The sequence below is a fragment of the Thalia democratica genome, chromosome 3, assembly GCF_965202585.1.
Source record: "Thalia democratica chromosome 3, ktThaDemo2.hap1.1, whole genome shotgun sequence".
Classification (NCBI taxonomy): Eukaryota; Metazoa; Chordata; class Thaliacea; order Salpida; family Salpidae; genus Thalia; species Thalia democratica.
This window is the reverse complement of record NC_139167.1, coordinates 35,055,343-35,078,032: the sequence shown is the minus strand read 5'-3', so window position 1 is coordinate 35,078,032 and position 22,690 is coordinate 35,055,343. Positions and strand designations below refer to the sequence as shown.

Here is a 22,690-nt window from a genome sequence, read left to right as displayed (position 1 = left end):
AGAACAGCTTACAAAATTAAGTGTTTATTTTAACATGACAAAGATATTTGGCTGCTTAGATTATGTTACTCCAGAGTGTTTTTTTCATATATTAGTACCTTGTTAAGAGTTTTTACAAATTTCAAGTATACTACCAATGACTTCGTATTGCACATCTGTGGTAAAAAACTCAATTTTTGTTTACTTCAAACTAATTCAAAAAAACTTTCTTGGTGTTGTGCTCTTTCCAGTTTTAAGAAAAAAAATTGCATCAAAAACAGTACGAGCAAAGTACTGCAAATTGAAGACAATTTTGAAGGCTTACCTATTACAGTACTTTTTAATAGTGTAAATTAAATTCTAAATTTTTCTACCTTTTTAACTGTGATGTGCATCATTACAAATCAGGGTTATACGAAAGGAAAGCGATATTTTTGCTTTTTGGGCGATTTTAGCAGGTCAGGGCAGTAATTATTAAGGGGAATAAGTGGGAGTCAATTTTTTAATTTCGGGAAATTATATTTTTTTTACTAAAACTATCTTCCACTATTTGTTTTGAGATTTGTAATGAATATTAAACATTTTATAAGTACTATGAATTGCAAACTATTCACTACTTTTGAATTTAGTATGATAATCTCATTGCCCACTACTGTTAACATTTTTATTGACACTTATTTAAAAGTATAGAAACTGTGAACTTGCTTTGAATGCGAATAAAAAAACAGTTTTTTAGTGGTATTATTGTACTCAGAGATACTTTTATTTAAAAAATAATGAGGGAGGTACATATTTTTTACATATAAGGTATGTCAAAATGCAATTTATTTTTGATGTACAAATAAACTACATTACTATTTAAACCTACGGTCTAAATTTTGACTTATCTTATAAGATTTTTGTAAAGGACAAGGAACGTACTAAAATTAAGTTATTTGTCAAGAAAACTATAAGAAACGCTAAAACAAAGATTAAACTATTTGGTACAGTGGCAGTATTTTTTTACTATGATGTTTTTCATTTCAATGCTTTTTACATTTATTTTGTTTTAGAATGTATTAATTCATCTCATAAACCTATACCACCAATAAGTAAAGCAGAGAAGTATATTTTAAAGAAAACAGGTAAATTTTTTTAGTAGTAACCAAAATAACATTTTAAATAAAAAAGTAAGCGTATTAAAAGTGTTCAAAGAGTTATTCACGTTTGAAACAAGTACACAGTTTTTGAGTAATTTCATAACTTTATTAAAAGTACATAGATTTTCAAGGCTTTATTTAACTTAAAAGTAGCTAAAACAAGTATTTCTTAAAGTGTGCTTTTGCGTGCATAAGTGTATGAAACAAAAATTACTGCGTGCACACATAAACTTTTATGATCAGTAAAAAATAAATCCTGTTTTTTCAGTAGGCATCTCCAACATCAAGCTAAAACAATAACATGTATTTGTAAATACATACTTTGGGTTGATTTTTAGAGTAACAGATATATTCCTCAACTTAAGTTTAAAGAGATAAATATAAATTTATGTTATAAAATACTTTTTTTAAAAAACAATTTTTCTCACTGTAAGGCTCTTCAATTATAATTAAACTCATTTTAAACACTACTTCTAGTTAAAAAAGGTTAAAAATGTAAAAGATGATAAAATGTAAAATATAAAATAGCAGGAGCTGTACACAGCGAAACATTATTATATAACATGACTTATATAAACAATACATTTGCAATAGTGTTTATATTTAGATCTAAATTGTATAGAACAATTTTTTTATCTTTATTCGGTTTTAGGTGATGATGACTTTTTGTGTCACCCTGTAATATATCTAAAATTTTACTGTAGGGGTCGACAGCCTTTATGAGAAATGGTTCAGGTTCAGGTATATAAAATAAAATTCTTTGCTCGACCACACGAAAATAAAAAAATTATTCGTGAGTCACAGAATCTTTTATATTTTGCCAATAAATATAATTGTATAAAGGAGCAATTTCGTAGTGAATTATAAACGCAAAAGATATCACAGTTTTTTCACAACAGAAAAAAAAAACAAGAATATTAAAAGATGTTTATTGTCAAAAAGCTTAAATTTATTAGTATTTTTTGGCTAGTTTTTTAGCTAAAAAGCGGTGAGCGAGAAGTTAAGCCGACCCTTGCTTTACAATTTGATAATGAAAATACAAGAATATTTTTAACTTTACTATTTGTTAAACAGAAATCAGTAAATAATTCAAAATCACTTTTTTATGTCAGCATTTATCCTGTGGTCACTCATGTTTTTCTCAGGCTTGCAGTTAGTAAAGTATCAGTGTTAAAAAAATAGTTTCTAATCTTAAAGAAAATTTGTATTAGAAACTTTGTATAAAATAAAAAGAATTAACCTTATAGCTCAATACTATACCAACATAATTTTCGTAGCTGGTATCAAATATATGTCTATCAGGAGAAAAATCGAGAAAATTTTAAGAATTTCTAACCATAGGCTTAGCATAACAAGAGTGGTAACACTTCAGACTACCCTACTCGTGCTTACTGCTTACACGTAGTTTTTCTCTTTTATTGGGATACATTATGTTTTTTAAAGTTATATACAGTTTTTATAACAAAATCACTTATAATACTTAAGTGACACTTTTAAAACTTCGTTTTAAATTTTTATTAAGCTAAGAAGTTTTTTTTTTTTTTTAAACAACAGTTATAATGCTTTCTTGCGAGAATTGGTAATAAAAGTTAGTATTTAAGTACATTTTACTGATTATTTATACAAAAACTAAAATTGGATTATCTTTTTAAAATAAATTATTACCTCAGTTTTTTTTATTATTATATAGTTAATTAAACATCAACAGTTTATATTAAAAAAAAAAAAAAGTACACAAAATATTATTTTAAAACATAAAAAAGACTATGAAATGCAAATAACTTATTATTTTTTTGTTTCTTAAGTTTGATATATAGAAATGTAAAAAAACATTTCTTAAAAGTATCAAGCTTTAGCTTAACTAGATTAAGTTTTGAAAACAATTTTGTTTAGGTAAATTTTTATAACTTATTTTGAATCAAACCAAGTTGATATTAAGTAAATAAGTTTAAAATTAGTTTTAATAAAAGTATTGTAAATAAAATATAATATCTAAGTTATCAAACAAATTAAATTATTTAAAAGTTGATAGCCAAGTAGAATTAGTAAATAAAAATATTAAATAAGCACAATAATATTTTTATGTGTATTTAGGCCATAACTTTTTACTGAGAAATAGCTGAATTCAAACAATTCATGTTGATTTTTCTTGAATTTTAAATAGTTTTTTTTTTTGAGTTTTGTAGACTTTTAATAAATTTTAGTTTATATCATTAGCAAAACGTGTTGATTTTTCTAAAAGTTTACTTCTGCTTCAGAATTAAGTGTTTAAAACACTTTTTTAAATAATTTAAACATGAAATATGTACTTTGTTAATGATCAAAGACTTAAAAGAAATCCTCAATATACTACATCCTATATTTTTAATTTATATTTTTTTTAGTTGGTAGTCAAAAATAACTACTCTAAATTTAATCTAGTCTTTAACCTAATCTAAGTATTTTAAAAACCTCTCAAACTAGCATGAGTTGGCCTGAGTTTTTTAAAATTTTAAAACGATTTTTAGTAGACTGCAACAGACGCAATACTGTCCATAAACTAGCTGTGAATCATCTAAAGTAAAATAAATTCTCAAGTTTCCTTTACTAAAATTTAAAAATCTATACAAAATTAATGTAAACTTAAATTGTTTGATTTCAAAATTACAACCACAGCTTAAATTAGTTGTAGATTAGTCTTATTCAAGCAACAATCTTTTTTATAAGGCTTGAGTATACTAAGTAAGCTGTTTTTTTTCTGAACATTCATTTACTTTTTTTTCTTCAAACTAAAATATATTTGTAACCACACTTGTACACAGCACAATGCATTGATACAAACATGTTGAGAAAAAAAGCTGGTCACGCTTGACCTATTTTTGAACTTTTTAAAAAACTTGAGATTTTTTTATTTCATAATTTAACTTTTCTTTGTTACTTTGTAATAAAAGACCTATAGAAAAATTATATAAAAGTTATTAAAACTTTTAAATACTAATTTAGCTAAACAAATGTTGAAACATGTATAAAAACGCTTTGGGTCACTGGATACTATTTTTATAACAATAATATCTTGTCCGTGCAAATACTTTAACATTGTTGTACAATTAAACTAATCTAAACAAAAGAACTTTTGTACCTTTACAATTTTTTATTTACCTTTTACAATGTAGTATGTTTACTATAACATTAAAGTTGTAAACACACTTTTATTAATATAAAAAAGGTTTTTAAACTTTGCAGTTGAACATTAAAAGGGATTGGAGTTTAAAACCAATTAACAAGATATAGTACTTGACATGTAAAAAGTATGATAACAAGTACTTTATCTAAAATTTTATATGTTAAGTTGCTGATAATTTCATGGCTATTTTGAGAGAGTTATTAAAACTATTTATACTTTTTTGTAAAGAAAAGATTTATATATCATACAAGCTCACTGCTGATGTCACTGAAATTTGCTTAGAAACTTTGATATAGTTTAATCTTAAAAAAAGATAGAATTCTCTAAATATATATTTTAACTAGCTTAACCATCTCCTGATTGACTTAAGTGGGCCTTGTGGTTAAGCAAGACTCACATGAGTTATTCATCAGCTTACTATCCACAGTGAACTGAAAACGGAGTTCAAGCGGCAGTTGACTGTAATAAAATAATTTTACTGAAAATAAAATTAAACTGAGTCTCAAATATTGTTATACGACTTTAATTTTTTTGTATCAAAATATGTTTTGTTATTTTCTGCTTTAAGTATTTAAAAAGTTATGTAAGTTTAAATCCAACAAATTTTCGCCTTTGAAAAACTACACAACTACACATAGCTCTTAATATTTTGTCAAAAGTTGCTTGCAGAAATTTAAAGAAAAATACCTGTAAGACTTATTTAGATTTTTTTTGTTAAGTTCGGTTTAATTTATATTGGAATAAAATTAGTTAATTAAAAAATAAAATTTTCAAAGACTTTTTTTAAATTGATATCTTTCAAGAAAAAGCAAATAGTCATCAAAATATTGCTTGTATAAGCTTAAAAAAAATTAAGTGCCTAATAGTTGATTTTTTTGTATATTTGTTTATGGAATGTCTTATTTGTCCTTGTCTAAAAAAAGATATTTCAGCACTAGGCAATTGAGATATTCTCTCTTAAAAATACCTTATATTGCCCTAAATACACCAATGAAACTTAAATTTCAAACTTTCAAAAAATTTTAACACTTTTTTGTAAAGCACTAAGCCAAAGAAAAGAAAAAACTTGAAAATATGTTTGTATAAAAGCTTTTGGGGTATTTATAGCAGTTGCTGTATGCATCAATTTTGACATAAGTTTGAAGTTTTTTCGATTTATTTTTATACTTAAAAACAACAAAAACTTGCTACATTTAAGCTTACATAAGTTTAAACACAATTAAATCAGAATAAAACCAAACACAGTTTTTGAAAGAGGAAGTCCAGCGCTAAACAATTAAATAAATATCCTAGTTTAATTTTTAAGTCACAGAAATGGTCAATGGCCACTTGCCAGCCAACTGTGCTATCTACATAAGATTAAAAAAATGTGTCTAAAAAATAATTCATTTTCTTACCAAATTTTTCATGTTTTGATATGAAAAACAAAGCTGAGATCTTGTTTTTATTTTTGACAATTTACTATTTTTCAACAACTCACTATAGGACACCTAAAAGTTATTGGGAAAGTTTTCTTTCTCATACAATTTTAACATAGTCTTAAAAGTTCTTGTATTTGACATTATAATTCTTTAAATTATGGTTAAAAGGAGTTTACTTGTTTACTTTGAACATGCTAAAATGAAAGTTAAAAATCAATAGTAATCAAAGTAGACTGAAATACTAAAAGTAGAATGATGAAGTTTTCTTAAAATGTAAAAATACAAACTTCTGTTATTTACAAGACTATTGGTACAAGCAGTTTCCTTATTGAAACGTAACTTCGCATATACATACAATGTTGTATTGTTAAATATATGGCTAGTGAAAATACCCATGACAGATTAATGTGTATTCAAAATTATGTTTAACAGACCTGTTAATTTTACATTGTGTGTAAAGTTAAAAAAAAAAATTCAAACCAGAATTACAACTTCATTAGTTTTAGCACGTTGTTAATTTTAGAACTTTAGTGAAACAAACAAAGTTAAATATATATTTGAAATTGACAAAAAATGTATTAACATAAACTTCTTAAAGAGTTACTATTAAAAGTTTATATCGTAATAAGCATTGTTCATTACTTTCAGTTGAAATCTAATATAAAATTTACACTTTAACTGGACAAGGTATTAAATTAAGCTATATCCGTTGATTTTGACTTGATAAAAAAAGTATATTTTTGTACATATAACATTTTAACAGCTTTTTTATTGTCATTAAAAAGTATACTGTTTCTTGAACGACAAAGAAAAGCGTCATGTTTTGGTCCTAGGACCTGGTGTACGAAAAAGCCTTTCGGTTATCAAATGGTACACCACAAATACAGTTTAATGTCTTAACCTGAGCAATAAACGATATAAACAAAATGCTAACTAAAAAATTTGAATATGTATAAGTGCGAAGTTACAACTGCATTCAAATATATACTTGATGATTTTTTCTAATCAAAACTTTCATAACTCAACTAATTTTTCTTTTCAGTACAATTAAAATACTTTTATAAAATATGAACAACAGTAGTTACCTTAAAAATTTGTAAATTGCCAACAAATGACCTGTAAAATAAAACATACTAACATACTATCACGCTGAACCTTAATATTCATATACTACATAACTGTACACAAATTTTAAAAATTTTCGGTATTTTAGAGTCAGAATAAAATGCAGTTATATGTTTTTAGTGATGAAATGAAAATCTTGTTTCGGTGTGTTTTGCTTGAGGGCAATGAGAAAAAGTTAAATATTTCACTCACTTTTTAATGAAGATACCATCGCGGAATGATGTTATTTATATTTTTTGCTCTTTAAAAATGTACTTTAGACTTGAACAACATTTTTAAGCAGCTTATACAAAAGAGAAAAAAGTTGATAAATTTTTTTATTGTTATTAGTTACGCTTCTAAGCTTTTATTGTTTTTAACAGACACTTTAAAGTTTTTGACTGAAATATATAATCTAATTTTAATATATAAACAAATCTTTTCAATTTGTAAATTAACTTTTAATGCTTTTAGTGGGTATTCTGCTCACTCTAAAGAAAAAAACTACAATTAAACAACTCTTTGTTTTTTTTCCACTATTCAATTTACAATAAATCAGTTAAAATCAAATTTTTGTTGAAACATTTATTGTAAACTGTTTTATTTTTTTGAAAAGTAATGTTTTTATAACTCAATTAACAATGAAATTAGTTAAAAGAAAAAAAAAACGTTTTATAATTATATTTTGAGACATGATGAAAAGAACATTTTAGTTTTATTTTTAAGTACGTTATTAATATTTTCTTAAAATTTTCTATTATTATTTCGAATAAATGAATTCTAATTTTAAAGTACTTTTATTTTTACAAAGATAGATAAAAAAAGCTTAGTTCAAATTTTGTTGGTTGTTCCTTAAAAAAGTATTAGATGACTTTCTCTAATTAAGTGAAGTCAGTTATACAAACTAAATAAAAAAAGTATGTCAATAAAAAATAAACTATCTATAAAATGCAATTTAAAATCATATTATTTGATTTTCTAAATATAACTCCATAAGTTTCACGAACCTGTTGAAACAAAACTCAATAATTTCACTCTTTATAGTCTTTAATCAGATGAAAATATTTTTTTAGTGATGAGTCGTTAATCTTATTTTCTTCTATTTTGTTAGAGAGCCTTGAAATAAAAAGAAAGAAAGAAAGTTGACAGTTAGATTATTTCATGAACAACACATTGTAGCACTTTATTTTCTCTCTACTCTTTTAAGATACTTTAAACTTTTACAACGTTTTTAAGTAGATTTGAAAAAAGAAAACTAAAATCTTATTAAATTTCCAAAATATTTTAAGCATGCTTAGCTATTACGTTATCTACTTTAACTATAAGCGTCATAACTGAAATAGATGGCCTAGTTTTATTGTGTATAAACTACAGTCTTTACTTTTTTGAACCTGTTTTAGTTTTCAATAGTTAAATTAATAATATAAGATTTATCAAAACAAATTTAGAAAAAAAATTCAAATTAATAAATTTAAAAATTAAGGAAAAACAAACTTTTCTTTCAACTACTGATAAGTTAAAAAAAAAGTACATTTAAAGTTTAAACAATACTTATAGTTAATTGCTTGCTTTTTACTGTATTAATGTTATTTTTTTACTCGTAAAACAATGAAAAAGTTTAATTAAGAGAATAAAAGTAAGGTAAAGTAGTTTGTAGATAAAGTTTAAACTATCCTGTAGTTTCAAAGTTAAAAAAATCAATAATGATTAAACCTTGATGTAAAAATTTGTGAAGAAAATATTTTTCAAGACGTTTAAAAGATAGTTTATCTTTATTAAAACAAAAAAAAATTGTGAAGATTTTTTGTTTTTTTCTTTCCATAAATCTTTAGTATATCATAAATGCCGAAGATGATCAAAATAACGTATTAAAACACTTTAAGCGATTTCTAAACTCTCCCAAACTTTAATTTAGTCAATTACGCTTACAATGTTAAACTGTTAAAAAAATATTTTAACGATTTATCTGGTTTTGTAAAACACACATTTGTTTTTTTGATTAGACAAATAAACTAAATAATCAATTTTTTTAAAACTTTAAAGTCAAACTATTTTTGAATATTTTCATAGTTGATCAAAATTAATTTTATTTTGTTAAAAACTTTAAACTGTTTTAAATGGTTTGTTTTTCGTCGTATATTAATAAACGTTTTATTTAGACTAAACAATTTTAAATCATAATTCTTAATTTTTTTTGACAGTAAAATTCTTAAAGATTTGTTTTAGCTTGTTGATAGAACTTTTACTTAAACTAAGGTATAAAACTTGATAGAATGAAAAAAATTTGCTGTTTTTTTACAAAAAAAAATATTAACAAGTTGTAAACGGTTTTTTCTTTAATTAATAAAGTACAAATATGTAAACTTAAATGAAATATTTTGTGATGATTTTTACCTTTTTTTAAATTAATTTCAGCTATTGGTGTAATTAAAATAATATCTTTACCATTTTATTTTAGTTATTTAGTAATTTTAAACGTTAAAAATTTTTAGCTATCAAAATATATAAACCAGTATTAACTCTTGTTTTATCTGATTTTTACTCTGTATTTGTTAGTTTAATAAAATAATAGGAAAAACTCTTGGTAACTCTCCAACAATATGCATAAAACAAATAATAGTTAAGTTTTAGCACAGTGTATTTTTTTACATATTTAACACTTTTCTGTTTTTTTTTTCTTTTTAATTTGTATGCGCATTCCGAATCACTGAAACTGACAATTTGTTTCATTCATCGCAAAACCAGTTTTTTTGTTTTTTTAATGCGAATTTATTACAAGGTTATGTTTTTATAATGAAATATTTCAATTTTCAATGAGAAAATTAGCAATCTTATTTACTCCCGAAGGTTTAAAAGAACTGCTGAATCTTCGTAAAAAGACTGATGTAACATTAATAACCATAAATAAAAAATAATTTTATTAAAAACAATATCTGAATTATAATATTAAGTTATATAACTAAAATAAACTCATGCACAAGTATATTATTTTATTTTTTGTTTTTATTTAAAAACTGACGTCAGAAGATTTTGAAGTTACTTAAGATAAATGATTTCGCGTCTGGAAATTAAGCATTATTTGAAATTACGAATTGACATATACTAATCATTAATATAAGATGTTTTCAGCGGTTTGCGCACGCTTAACGTGCTTAGTTACCCTCAAAATCAAATTAAGTGCTAAACCTATCTATAGCGGTTATACTAGATACATGGTAGTCATCATTTTAACCTTTTTTATGTAGTACTCTTATTATATAAAGTTGTACACATCACTAGTACTGTAAAAACGCGCCGTTAGTTGGTGTTGTAGAGCCTCTTCTGACAGCTCTTCTCCTTTTTCTTATAAAGCTTTTGATATAAGCGCGTCAGTTGTTGAGTTTTGGCTCGCTCTTTTTTTGCCGCTTTTTTGACCTTTTGCCAGCATGCTTTTTTAACATTCTTTTGAGAATGGAAGTTTGAGAATGGAGAACGATGTGTGTTCGCTTATTGAGTGTGTTCAGTGTGTTCGATATAGATTGATTTTTATATTTTATGTTTCGTAGCTTTTATGGTTTTAATCTTTTCTCATTTTTTATTCATTGTGAATATACACTCTTAAACATGATCACGAAGTCTTGCTAAGCATAACATTAGTATGAACTAGCTGTTAGTCGCAAAGCTCAAGTATTTAGTAAGTCCTGATAGATTAAAATACAAACATAGTTGTTCTAGGTAGATGTTGGCTTCTATTTAGAACAAAGCTTAATATATATATATATATATATATATATTTTAGTAAGTAAGCTAGTATTCTGTGATTAGTATAGAACTAAGAGTGGAATTATTAAAGTTAAAACCGTAAATACCTATTCGTTAGTGATAATCAGGACTCTTTTTTTACAATGATGGGGAACAAAATCTTATACTTTACATAATCAGAAATTCGAAGTCACGTTTTACACTTTTAAAGCTAAATGTATTTAAACTGCATCTTTTCTAGGTCTCTTCTCGTTTTGTAACCAAATTTTAGCTACGACATACGATTACTTTAAATTACAAACGACTTGAGAAAGCCTTGATTTGACAAAAGTAAAGTTTACAACTGCCCAGTAGCTAAAATGTACTCGTTTTAACGGACTGATTTATATAAGTAGTTGTTAAACACCTAAAACTGAGTTGTTATACATCCTCTTGAGTTGGCAATATTGAAGTCAACACTTTTACAAAATACTTTTTTTTTAGCGCAAACTAGTTCTTTTTAAATTTTAAGTTAAAAAACCTAATTAGTAAAAAAGTATGTACTAATAATTAATAATTTTTTACTTAAGGATTTTCGTTTTGATTTTAAATGAAAAACAAAAAGAAAACATTAAAAAATACTAATAAAATACTGTGCATGGAAAAGAATACTAGTAAAGTTAACATGTAGAAATCTCAAGCTTTTTTGTTTAAGTAACGTAAATGCTTTTTCCCTAACCCACCTTACCCAAACATATACAAATAAAATCAAACAGTAAAACCTTAAGAAATAAACAAAAGTAAAATATTAGCATATCAGAAGCGCCTAAAACTTGCAGCTAACAGATTTCATACGTTTAAGGTGAATTGAAAATAGACTCAACTAGTTTTGGTTTTTGTCTCAGCAAATTATTTAAAGTAAAACTACGGAGTTTAAAAATTAATCAGTTTTCACTCTTCTATTTAAAAAGTATTTGAAGACTCTCTTAATATTAACTATAATAATAATATCAATTTTAAAAATATAAAATAAAAATAATCGGTATTAGTTCTTATCTAGCTATTTAAGGAGAGAAATATCAACGCTCTCAGCAGATGAAGGTTCTTCAAATCAAAATTAAAAAAGCTGATGCGGTTGTGTGCAAATTATATAATTTCAACGTTAGGAAACTTTTCTCTGAAAAGATCTCGCTCAACGCTGCTTATGCTGTAGTTGTTGAAGTTGTCTATGTTCAGGTTTGAAAACTGAAACTTGTGGAATTCGGGACCATGCTGTTGTTCTTCATCACCAAAATTTCAGTATCATTTATTTCGACGTTTAAGTTGCTGATAACGAAGTCTGGCCCGCAGCAAACCGAGCTCAAATTGAGCAACCTGACGCTTTCGGCCACGTTCCGGTCCAATGTTTTCCCGCGCAAATCCACCGTTGGTTCAACCCCGAACCTGCCGAACCACTTAAACTTAGAACAGGGGTCGGCAAACTGCGGCCCGCGGACGACATTAAAATTTTTATTTAATTAGTTTAATATACTAATATTTTCGATAACACAAAAATAAAATTTTAGTGTTATATTTAAAGGATATTCTATCGCCTAATTTTTTTTGTTCAAAAAAATTGTTTTTAAATATGTTTTTTAAAGCACATAAAAAAACGTTTCTTATTGACCTGCCGACCCCTGACTTAGAAGGTAACGAAAACTTGAAAGGAATCACAATAACAGAAAACCTGAGAGAGGTCAGAATGGCATTTTCACAAAATTTAACCTCAAGCAGCATGAACTTTCAGTGTCGCTGTACCGAGGGCGATTTCAAAAGTTGGTATGTCAACAGTGAGAAATTGGAACGGGAACAGAGGTGCCTGAACCCGTTCGGCTGCTCGTCGTGCGAAATAATCGAGGTAAAAGTTTCAAAGTCAGGCAGCAGAAAGCAAACAATCGCTTTTTCACAAGTGCAATTCGGTAATATTTTGGCGGGAAATGTTTTGAAACCTTGCGCGGCTGACGTAAATTACCTTGGCCGGCTGAAAAATATTGAAGTTGTCAACATGCACAAGATAGTTGCAGGCCCGTTGATAGTTGCAGAAATTCTACCTCTAAGTTTGAAGAAAGTCATACTTAAGCCGGAAGTAACCAAAAACGAACAATGAAAAGTTTGATTTACTAAACATATATAACAATAGTATTGGGCCAATTTTAAGAAACAGACACTTTCTATTGTATAACAATTTTATAAGCATGGTTTTATCGAAAAACAACTTTTCACTCATAGAATATGAATTTTTTGAAACCACTTGTCCAAATATTAAAGGTTTATGGCTGTCAGAAAACAATCTCCACAGTCTTTTAAACGTTCATTTAAAAAACCTTTTGATATAGGATTTAAACGACACACGTTTCGGTAGCCGCCTCGGATACAATTCTTTGCCGGCTGTTGAAAGCCTGGAAACTTTGCACGTTGCAAGTAGGGAATAAGAAGCAACGAGTGCAGCTCCTTCGCGGAGCGCTTCCCCAACCTCACCGAACTCAGGCTCGACAGAAACAGCATAAGGTTCATGGGTTTCAACTGCCGGTGCGAGGAGCTGGTGGATTGCTCGGGTTGGGAGAGCAAGGATGAGCGGGAGTGCCTGAACAACGAGGCGGTTCGTTACGAGACACCAGATTGTTCGGAATTTCACTGTCGAGCCTGTCACGTAATGATTTGGTTTGACGTATATAGAGTTTATATGTATGAATAGAAAACTATTTTTAAATAGTTAAAATAACACTTGAATTTTTAGAAATTTTTTATTTGAACTTTAGTATGTTTTTGTTTTTTTTTACTAAACTGTCTAACTTGTTTTATAAACTTAAGAACTGAATAGGCTTCTACATTTATACAAAACAAATATTATTCTAATAAGATAAAGTACATTTGTTTGGGCATTTTTTTCATAAAAAGCATGCAGTTAAAAATATTAAAAAAATTTTCGTTATATTAAGCTTTGTATATTTTGACTTTTATTGTTTGTTTTTTATTAAGCCTTTTAAAATACTTATATACATAGTCAAAAAATTTACTAGGTAAATAAATGCCTTGTTTTTACCAAATAGTACTTTTAATAAAATGCCTTTAACTAATACTGTCAAACTTGTTTAGTTTACTAACTTTTTACAAGTCTACTTATAAACAAAAACAATTATATGTATCGCAGTATTTCTTATCAAGTTCTCATGTTTAAAAAAAAGGTTTTATAAAGATTACATTAATTAAAATAAAAAAAGTAGCTTTTTTCTTCGCTATGCATACTTTTTACTTGAGATAAAAATCAAATTCTTTATCTTCAAGGTATTTAGTAAAAGTTTCGTTGATAGTTTTCTGCCTTGTTAACAATAAAAAATCAGTATATGTTACTTGTAACTATCTTTTAAGAACTTTTAAGTTCATTTTAAAGAACTGAATGAAATTTGAATTATTAACTATATAAGTTTCCGTAAACTTTTCGAAGACACTTTTTAAGGCATACGAATGTTCAAAACATACTTTACTATATTTATAAAATAGTTTATAGTTGATAGCATAACTTTTTTTTATAAAATATTTAGAACTCAGAGAACATATTTGTGAAGAGTTTGGAGTGAACTACAGAATAATGAAAAATCTCTATAAAGCCTAAATTATTAAACTTAGTCAGATTTAGCGAAGTTTTTTAACATTTATTCTATTTTATACGGATGTTTGAATCAAAAAATATATTTATACACCAAAAATTTTTTAGTTCCAAAGAAGAATTTTCTTTTGCAGTATTAAGATCTTAAAAAAACGTTCTAAAGTTTTGAAGTTTAAAACTAGTTACAAAATATCAAAACAAAATTTTATAAAGTCTAGTAAAATTTAAAAAAAAGAATAGAACAACTAAACATCTAAAAAACTTCATATTAATATGTTGTTAATAAAACATTGCATATAATGGAAGAATAGGAAGTGTACACGATTTTTTCTTATTGTTGTTTTTTATGAAAGTTTGTATCTTATTTTGCCTTAATTTGGCAACAAAATATGTTTGATCAAAAAAAAAAGTTTAAAAACTGTAAAACGTTATTTTTTGCATTATCTTAGAATATTTTTAAGTACAAACTTTTTCTAAACTAACATTAATTTATTGTAGTCATTAGATTAGTAAAGATTTATTCTCTACAACATTAGTTATCTAAACTGCATATAAATACAAACAAGCCAGTCTTTTTTTGTTAATTAGGAAAAACTTTTTGTTTTAATGAATGTGTTTGAATTCAATCGAAATAAAACTCATGTTTATAAGGCAATTAAAATTTATTTTAGTAATTCAAAATAATTTACTATTTAACATAAGTTTGACAACTTCAAAACAAAATAAAGGCTATATTTTACGGATCTTTACATACTAAATATAAAACTAGGATAAGATAATAACGATGTGATTTTGATACCAATTTGGGTTTAAAAGCACTGAGTAAAAAAATAAAGTTTTTATTTTTCTAATACGACTACGATCTATATCGAAAATAAAATAATATTAGTAAAAATAATGTCATACCAATACATATTCGTAATATTTATCAGTACTTAGTATAAAACTAAATTCATATTAGTTTAACATGGTTACTATTTTTGCATATATTGCGAATATATATAAGAATAGTACTTTATTTTTAGTAAAATTTTAGTATTTTAAGGCACCAACAAACATGATATCTTTCGTACTTTTACTAAAAACAGTTTACTATAAGGCTAAGTCATTTAACTTCACCTTTTCTAGCTTATTACAGGGTTAACATGATTCAGGTATAATCAGTTATTTTAGCATGATTGCAAAATTTAAGTTTTGTCAGTTCAAGTGCTTAAATATATATTAATTATTTAAAGAAATATAAAAATTTTTTTTTTTGTTTTAGAACTAAGTAGTGAATTTATTTTAAAATGAAGATTTGGTTTTTATGGCCTAGCACAAAATATTTTTAAGAAGCCATATCTAATAAACTAACTTTAAGCTGAAAAATTAAAAACGTTCTAAAAAGTCTTATTATTAGCGCTACACCATTACAACCAAACTTATAGGCTAAGTAGTTTTGTTTGTATATAGGTCTAATTGGGCGCCAACCAACAAAGTTTAAGAGAATTTATGTCAAAGTGGGTCTGTCTAAAATTGCAAAAACTTGCGAACGAACCGTTTGAATAACTTTATATAATTTAACAGTAATTAACATTCAACGTAACCTGTGTTACAGTTAAATGATCAAAGTTAGTGTTTAAAAGTAAAAGCTCATTGTTTAGTATACTTAAAAAGTTATAGTTAAATCAAATGAAAATTACACTGTTATGAAAGTAATAATTTAATTTTATGTAAGTACTATAGAATTAGACTATTTAAAATTAAAGTTTAAGCTTTTATTCTAATAAAAGAATATTCTTTAATTTACTATTTTAAATCATTATTAAAAAGTTGATGATTAGATTTTTAGTACAAACATTATAACATATGTATGTTTCTGGCATTTAGAATGTGCTCATACAATGTTATTTTTCAGAATATTGCAATTGCTTCAAAACTTACTTTTTATAACATGATTCATATTGCCAGCTTCATATAATTGCCAGTTTGACTATATTATTAGTTGCAATACTATAAAAACTTTTGAAGATGTAAAATTTGTATGGGTTTTTATTAACAAAAAATATTGACTATAAAAGTTAATTTCTTTAAATTTATATAAAAAATTTAAAAAAATACTATTGTTCTATTTTTTTATAATTTTTTTTTTTAGTTTACTTTATTTTCAACATAAGTACAACAAAATTTAAATAGAACATAACAAAAAAGAAAAACTTAGAATAATGAGTACAAAAACTATTCAATTTTTTTATAAAAATTTTCTAAAGTTACCAAATAAAATTAAATCGCTTAATCTAAAAAAAAAAGCCTAGTAAATAGAATAATTCAAACGAGATATATTCAATTTACTTTATTTATATTGCAAGTATTTTTGGGAAATTAAATAAATTGTGAAATAAGACATTTCGATATTTTGAAACTATTACTAAGAGCAAACTTTTAAAGTATTTTTAGAAGTAATTAAAAAGTATTTATAAAGTAAAACAAAAGTTTAGTTAAAATAATCATCTTTAAAAGTTTAAGTTTTCAAAAAAAAAATGTTACATTTAGTTTGCAAATAGCACTTAATAGCTTATAAAACAACATAAATATTGTTCACAAATAAAAGCTATTTACTTATTATGCAATTTTCTAAGCTTATAAAGTAAATTATATAAGTAATCTCAGACACCAAATCCAACAAGTGAGGCAGAAGAATTTTAGCTGCAAGCTATAAACTAAAAATGAGCAAATGTTTTTAGAAAATTTTAAACTTTCATTTAAAATTAACAACTAACACTTTAAACTATTAGTGAGAATACTATCAATTTTATACATATTCTAAAGAAATAAAAAAAAGCTTTTTGTTATTGCTTTTACTTGTTTAATCCATCAACAAAAGAAAAGAGAGTGTTTAAAAAGACCTTCAATTTTAAATTAAAGCAAGTACAGTTTAAATCAAAACACACAAAATTGCATTTTTTCAAATCAACTTAACGAATTTACAAAAACACCCTTACAATGCACACTTTTATCAGCATTCAAACCAACTTCTCCATATTGCGGCCCCTCTTCGACAATCTACGGTTCATGCACTTCCTCAACACGCAAGCCTGCTTCATCTTCCCCGCTCCTCCGTACTTCTTCATATCCAGACAGTGCTTGCACACCTTGCAGTCTTCCCGCTTGCACGCTTCGCACTGCTTGCACCTGGTTTTCTTCACTCCTGGTTTGCGGGCATGAGTTGGTTCAGCTGTGAATAGCAATGTATGTTATGTTTACTTATGTGTTTGTTAATTTTACAATTACTATTTTTTTCTTTTAACAATAAATCTTAATGAATTTATTCTTTCAAAAATTTATTTTACAAACTAAGTTTCGGTAAAATACCTCGTCAGTGCTTAAACAAATCTTATTATTATTATTAATCTATTTCTATTTTATTTTTATTCTTTATTATTCTATAAATTAATTCTATTTGAATAAGATTTATTTAAGCACTTACGAGGTCTTTGACCGAAACTTAGTTTGTAAAATAATATTTTTGAAAGAATAAATTCATTATTTCTCCTCCAGTAGTTGAGATCTCTCTATTTGTTTTCTTAAAACCGAAACATATAAAAATTAATGTTATCAAGAAAGGTATTTATTAAAGTTACTTTGCTTACCAATGATTTTACGCTTGCGGGTGGCTCCACCTTGACTGGCAGCTTTCAACTTGGTGTTTACATTTTTAGAATCCTGCTTAAGGTCAGCTTCGAAACCTTGCCAAGATGCCACCGGACGACCAGTGATCGCCAATTCAACATCGTCATCTTTGTGATCTTCAATCATAAGCTTGGCTTCTTTTAGCAAGGCCTTATGGTTAGTTATTCCATCAACTGGTGTTTTGTTTCGGCTGAGATATTGAACTAGAGCCTTTAAGCCGTCAAACTCTAGCTTAGTTAAGTGAACAGTTTCTTGTTTTGAAAATACTTTATTCTTCTGTATATTTTCTCTTCTGTATTCAGCAGTCATGAAAGATTTTCCTCTCAATTTGCAGACGTACCTGTCCAAAATATAAAACGATAGAGTGTTAAACGATGGAAATCTACTCTCAGCGTCCACTCTGGTTTTTTGTTCGATCTTCTTAACCTTCAGTTGCATCTCGACAGCGAACGAGTGCAGGAAATTTCCGCCGAAAACGAGCGAATCAGCGGGCGTGTAGACCCCATGGATCCACCCCGAGGGGATCATGAACGTGTTCCCTTCCTCGAGCTCCACAAGCTGGCACTCTTCCACCAGATCGGCAAAAAATACGGTCTGCTGCTGCCCACCAGTCGTCCACTCCTCAAACAGCCTCAAGTTTTCGTCTGTAGGTTCAATCAACCAGAACTTCTTTTTTCCTTTGAGAATTTTTACAATCAATTTTTAACTTAAATTTTACTTGTTTGGGTCTAAAATTTAATATTTTTATATATATTTTCCTCTGTTGACATAAAAAAAAAAATAAAAAGCTTTTTTGTCCATTAAAATATTTTTATTAGTTAACAATACTATGATCAATAATTTTTCTTACCTTTGATGATGTGGTACCACACTGATGTGCCACCGAAGTCGATGTGGAAGTCGGTGTAGCAACCTTTAACCGACATCAAGCAGTACTTCTGCACTTTCGGCCGGTCGCTGAGGTTCTTGGGCCAAGAAAGATCGATCCAGTCCAGGCTGTTCACAACTTCTGGCCTTTTAACAATGTCGTCTAACTTTGTGTCAGAGACCTCAAGGGAGATGACATTTAGTAACTTCTTTCGGTCATCCGCCGGTTTTTGGTAGTAGTTTGTGAATTTCTTCAATGTCATCTGTTTAGTTTGTTGAGATTTTACGTCTAGAACGTGGAGGGGTTTTTTTCCTCCGACCATTTCCTTGACATCGTTCACGGAGAATTCTGAAGTGGGAACTTTCATGCCTAAAAACATATTGTTCATTAAGAGAATGTTAAAATAATTGCAAAAACAATATTTGTCAGTTTATTAAAAGACAACTTCTTTTAATTAATCATATTAGTTATTTCAAACTAGACTTGGCTATAATCTTTATACAAAACTATTTTAAAACATATGTTAAAAAAGATTTTTTTGTTTTAAGTTTATAAAGCAATTTGTTTTAATTGAAACGATTTTAATGAATATAAACTAAGACTTTTAACTAAACTTTATATCTTGTATTTGTTTAACATATGCTTTTTTTATTAGCTTTTGGCTTGTATAACTATAATTATTATTGCCTATTAAAACTTTTGAAAACCTTGCTTTATTCCAAAAAAACTATAAACTTTATAAACATATAACTTATAGCAAGTTCTTAACTAAACGTTTAACCTTTTTGCTTCAATTTTTTATATTAGCAGTGGTAAAGGACAAAAAACAAACATAAGTATTAATTATAGTATAAGGACCTTCAATTATAAAAACATCGGAAATTTTACAAAAATTTAACTGATAGAAAAACTTAAGTAAAGTTTTATTAGCAATTTACCTAGTCCATGTCTTTGCTTGAAAAGCAATGGTTCTTTGAAACCATTTGTTTGAAAGAATTTATAATTGAAGCCAATTCCATTTTCTAACTTCCTTATCAAATTAGGCTTTTTGAACCTTGGGTCTCGGATCTTCTCTTGCAGGTTGAACCCACAAATTGAAGATTTAAGCTCTTCAACGCCATCTTTGTACTTCTGATCATTCTTTGGTCTCTGGCTTCGACGGACTGACCTGTGGCAATTCTCTTCTAATTCTCTATTGGGCATCTCTGATTTGTCTTTATAAATTAATGGATCAATGACAGACTCCTGGTTGCTGTCTATAATACCTACACGGTTTTCTAAAACTTCTTCGTGTTCACTAGCCATCTGGTTTAATTTATGAAAGATGTTCTGAAAAAAGTGGCTGTTTATAGTTTACTTTAAACCAAAAACTAGTTTTATTATATAACAAATTAAAAATTAGTTTTGCTGATAATATATAAGTCACAAGTAATGTGTACAGTAACTTCGCATATTGCTGTTTATGTTGGCATGTAAAAAGTAAAGGTTAAAAAATTAATAAGTAAAGGTTGAGTTTAAAGTAAACAAAACCAAAAAAATAAAAACTTTAAATTGTTTTTAAAACAAAGTTATTAAATATTTCACTTAAACATAAAAAAATTTACAAATATTTTTTCAAATTTATTTAGCATAAAATCTCGACCTTCCTTTTACCATATTATTTGAGAAACTTTGATTGGAGTGATATAAAAAGAACAGCTAACAAAATTAAGTGTTTATTTTAACATGACAAAGATATTTGGCTGCTTAGTTTATGTTACTCCAGAGTGTTTTTTTCATATATTAGTTCAATGTTAAGAGTTTTTACAAATTTCAAGTATACTACCAATGACTTCGTATTGCACATCTGTGGTAAAAAACTCAATTTTGTTTACTTCAAATTAATTCAAAAAAACTTTCTTGGTGTTGTGCTCTTTCCAGTTTTAAGAAAAAAAGTTGCATCAAAAACAGCACGAGCAAAGTACTGCAAGTTGAAGATAATTTTGAAGGCTTACCTATAACAGTACTTTTTAATAGTGTAAATTAAATTCTAAATTTTGCTTTCTTTTTAACTGTGATGTGCATCATTACAAACGAAAGGAAAGCAATAGTTTGGCTTTTTGGGCGATTTTAGCAGGTCGGGGCAGTAGTTATTAAGGGAAATAATTGTGAGTCAATTTTTTAATTTCGGGAAATTATATTTCTTTTTTACTAAAACTATCTTCCACTAGTTGTTTTGATATTTGTAATGAATATTAAAAATTTTATAAGTACTATGAATTGCAAACTATTCACTACTTTTAAATTTAGTATAATAATCTCTTTGCCCACTACTGCTAACATTTTTATTGACACTTATTTAAAAGTATAGAAACTGTGAACTTGCTTTGAATGCAAATAAAAAAACAATTTTTTAGTGGTAGTATTGTACTCAGAGATACTTTCAATTATAAAAAATGAGATGTGTACATATTTTTTACATATAAGGAGGTACTTAAAATTCTTTTTATTTTTGATATACAAATAAACTACATTACTATTTAAACCTACGGTCTAAATTTTGACTTATCTTATAAGATTGTTGTTAAGGACAAAAAACGTACTAAAATTAAGTTATTTGTCAAGAAAACTATAAGAAACGCTAAAACAAAGATTAAATCATCTGGTACAGTGGCAGTATTTTTTTACTATGATGTTTTTCATTTCAATGCATTTTACATTTATTTTGTTTTGGGATGTATTAATTTATCAATAAGTAAAGCAGAGAAGTATACTTTAAAGAAAACGAGTATTTTTTTTTGTAGTAACCAAAAATAACATTTTAAATAAAAAAGTTAGTTTATTAAAAGTGTTCAAAGAGTTATTCAAATTTAAAACAAGTACAAAACTTCTGAATAACTTCATAACTTTATTAAAAATACATAGATTTTCATAGCTTTATTTAACTTAAAATTTGCTGAAAGTAGCATTTCTTAAAGTGTGCTTTTGGGTACATAAGGTTAAAAAAACAAAAATTACTGCGTGCACACATAAACTTTTGTGATCAGTGAAGAATAAAAGATCCTGTTTTTCTCAGTAGGCATCTCCAACATCAAGCTAAAACAATAACATGTATTTGTTTATATGTACATACTTTGGGTTTATTTTTAGAGCAACAAATATGTTTCTCAACTTATGTTTGAAGAGGTAAAAATAAATTTATGTTATAAAAAACTTTTTAACAAAAACAAAAGCTCTTCAGTTATAATTAAACTCATTTTAAACACTAATTCTGGTTAAAAAAGATCAAAAATGTAATGTATGATAAGATTTAAAATATAAGATAGGAGGATTCGTACACGGCAAAACAATATTATATAACATGATTTACATAAACAATACATTTGCAATAATGTTTATATTTAGATCTAAATTGTAAAGAACTTTTTTTTATCTTTATTCGGTTTTAAGTGATGAAGATTATCGTGTCACTCTGTAGTATATCTAAAACTTTAAGGTAGCCTTTTACGACAGGCTTTTATGAGGAATGGATCAGGTAAACAAAAAATTTTCTTTGCTCGGCTACACGAAAATAAAAAAATTATTCGTAACGCAAAAGATATCACAATTTTTCGCAATAGAAGAAAATAGCAAAAAGTATTATTAAAAGATGTTTGTTGTCAAAAAGCTTAAATTTTATTAGTTGTTTTTTGGCTAAAAAGCGTTTAGCCACCATTAATTAAAAAATTAAGCCGACCATTGCTTTACAATTTGATAATGAAAACACAGAAAGTTTCCTAATGTTACAGTTTTTTAAATAGAAAGTAGTAGATAATTTTAATAAAAGTTTTTTTATTCAAAGTTACATTTTTTATTTTTAATGTCAGCTTCAATCTTATGGTCAGTGGACACTAATATATTTCCCAGGCTTGCAGTTAATAAAGTATTAGTGTGAAAAAATAATCATGAATTTTAAAGAAAGTTTGTATTAGAAACTTTATATAAAATAATAAAGAATTAACC

At 26.5% G+C, this 22,690-nt stretch overlaps 1 protein-coding gene across 1 annotated transcript; it reads right to left on the bottom strand.

Moving 5' to 3' along the window:
* Positions 1–17,174: 17,174 nt before the first annotated feature.
* On the bottom strand, positions 17,175–20,014 carry LOC145832210 (lysine-specific demethylase 2B-like). Its single transcript, XM_082939534.1, has 4 exons — positions 19,648–20,014; positions 18,692–19,078; positions 17,802–18,518; positions 17,175–17,386 (listed from the first exon to the last, which is right to left on the bottom strand). Exons 1-4 carry the CDS (start codon positions 20,012–20,014, stop codon positions 17,175–17,177), a joined length of 1,683 nt encoding a protein of 560 aa, XP_082795660.1.
* Positions 20,015–22,690: the final 2,676 nt, after the last annotated feature.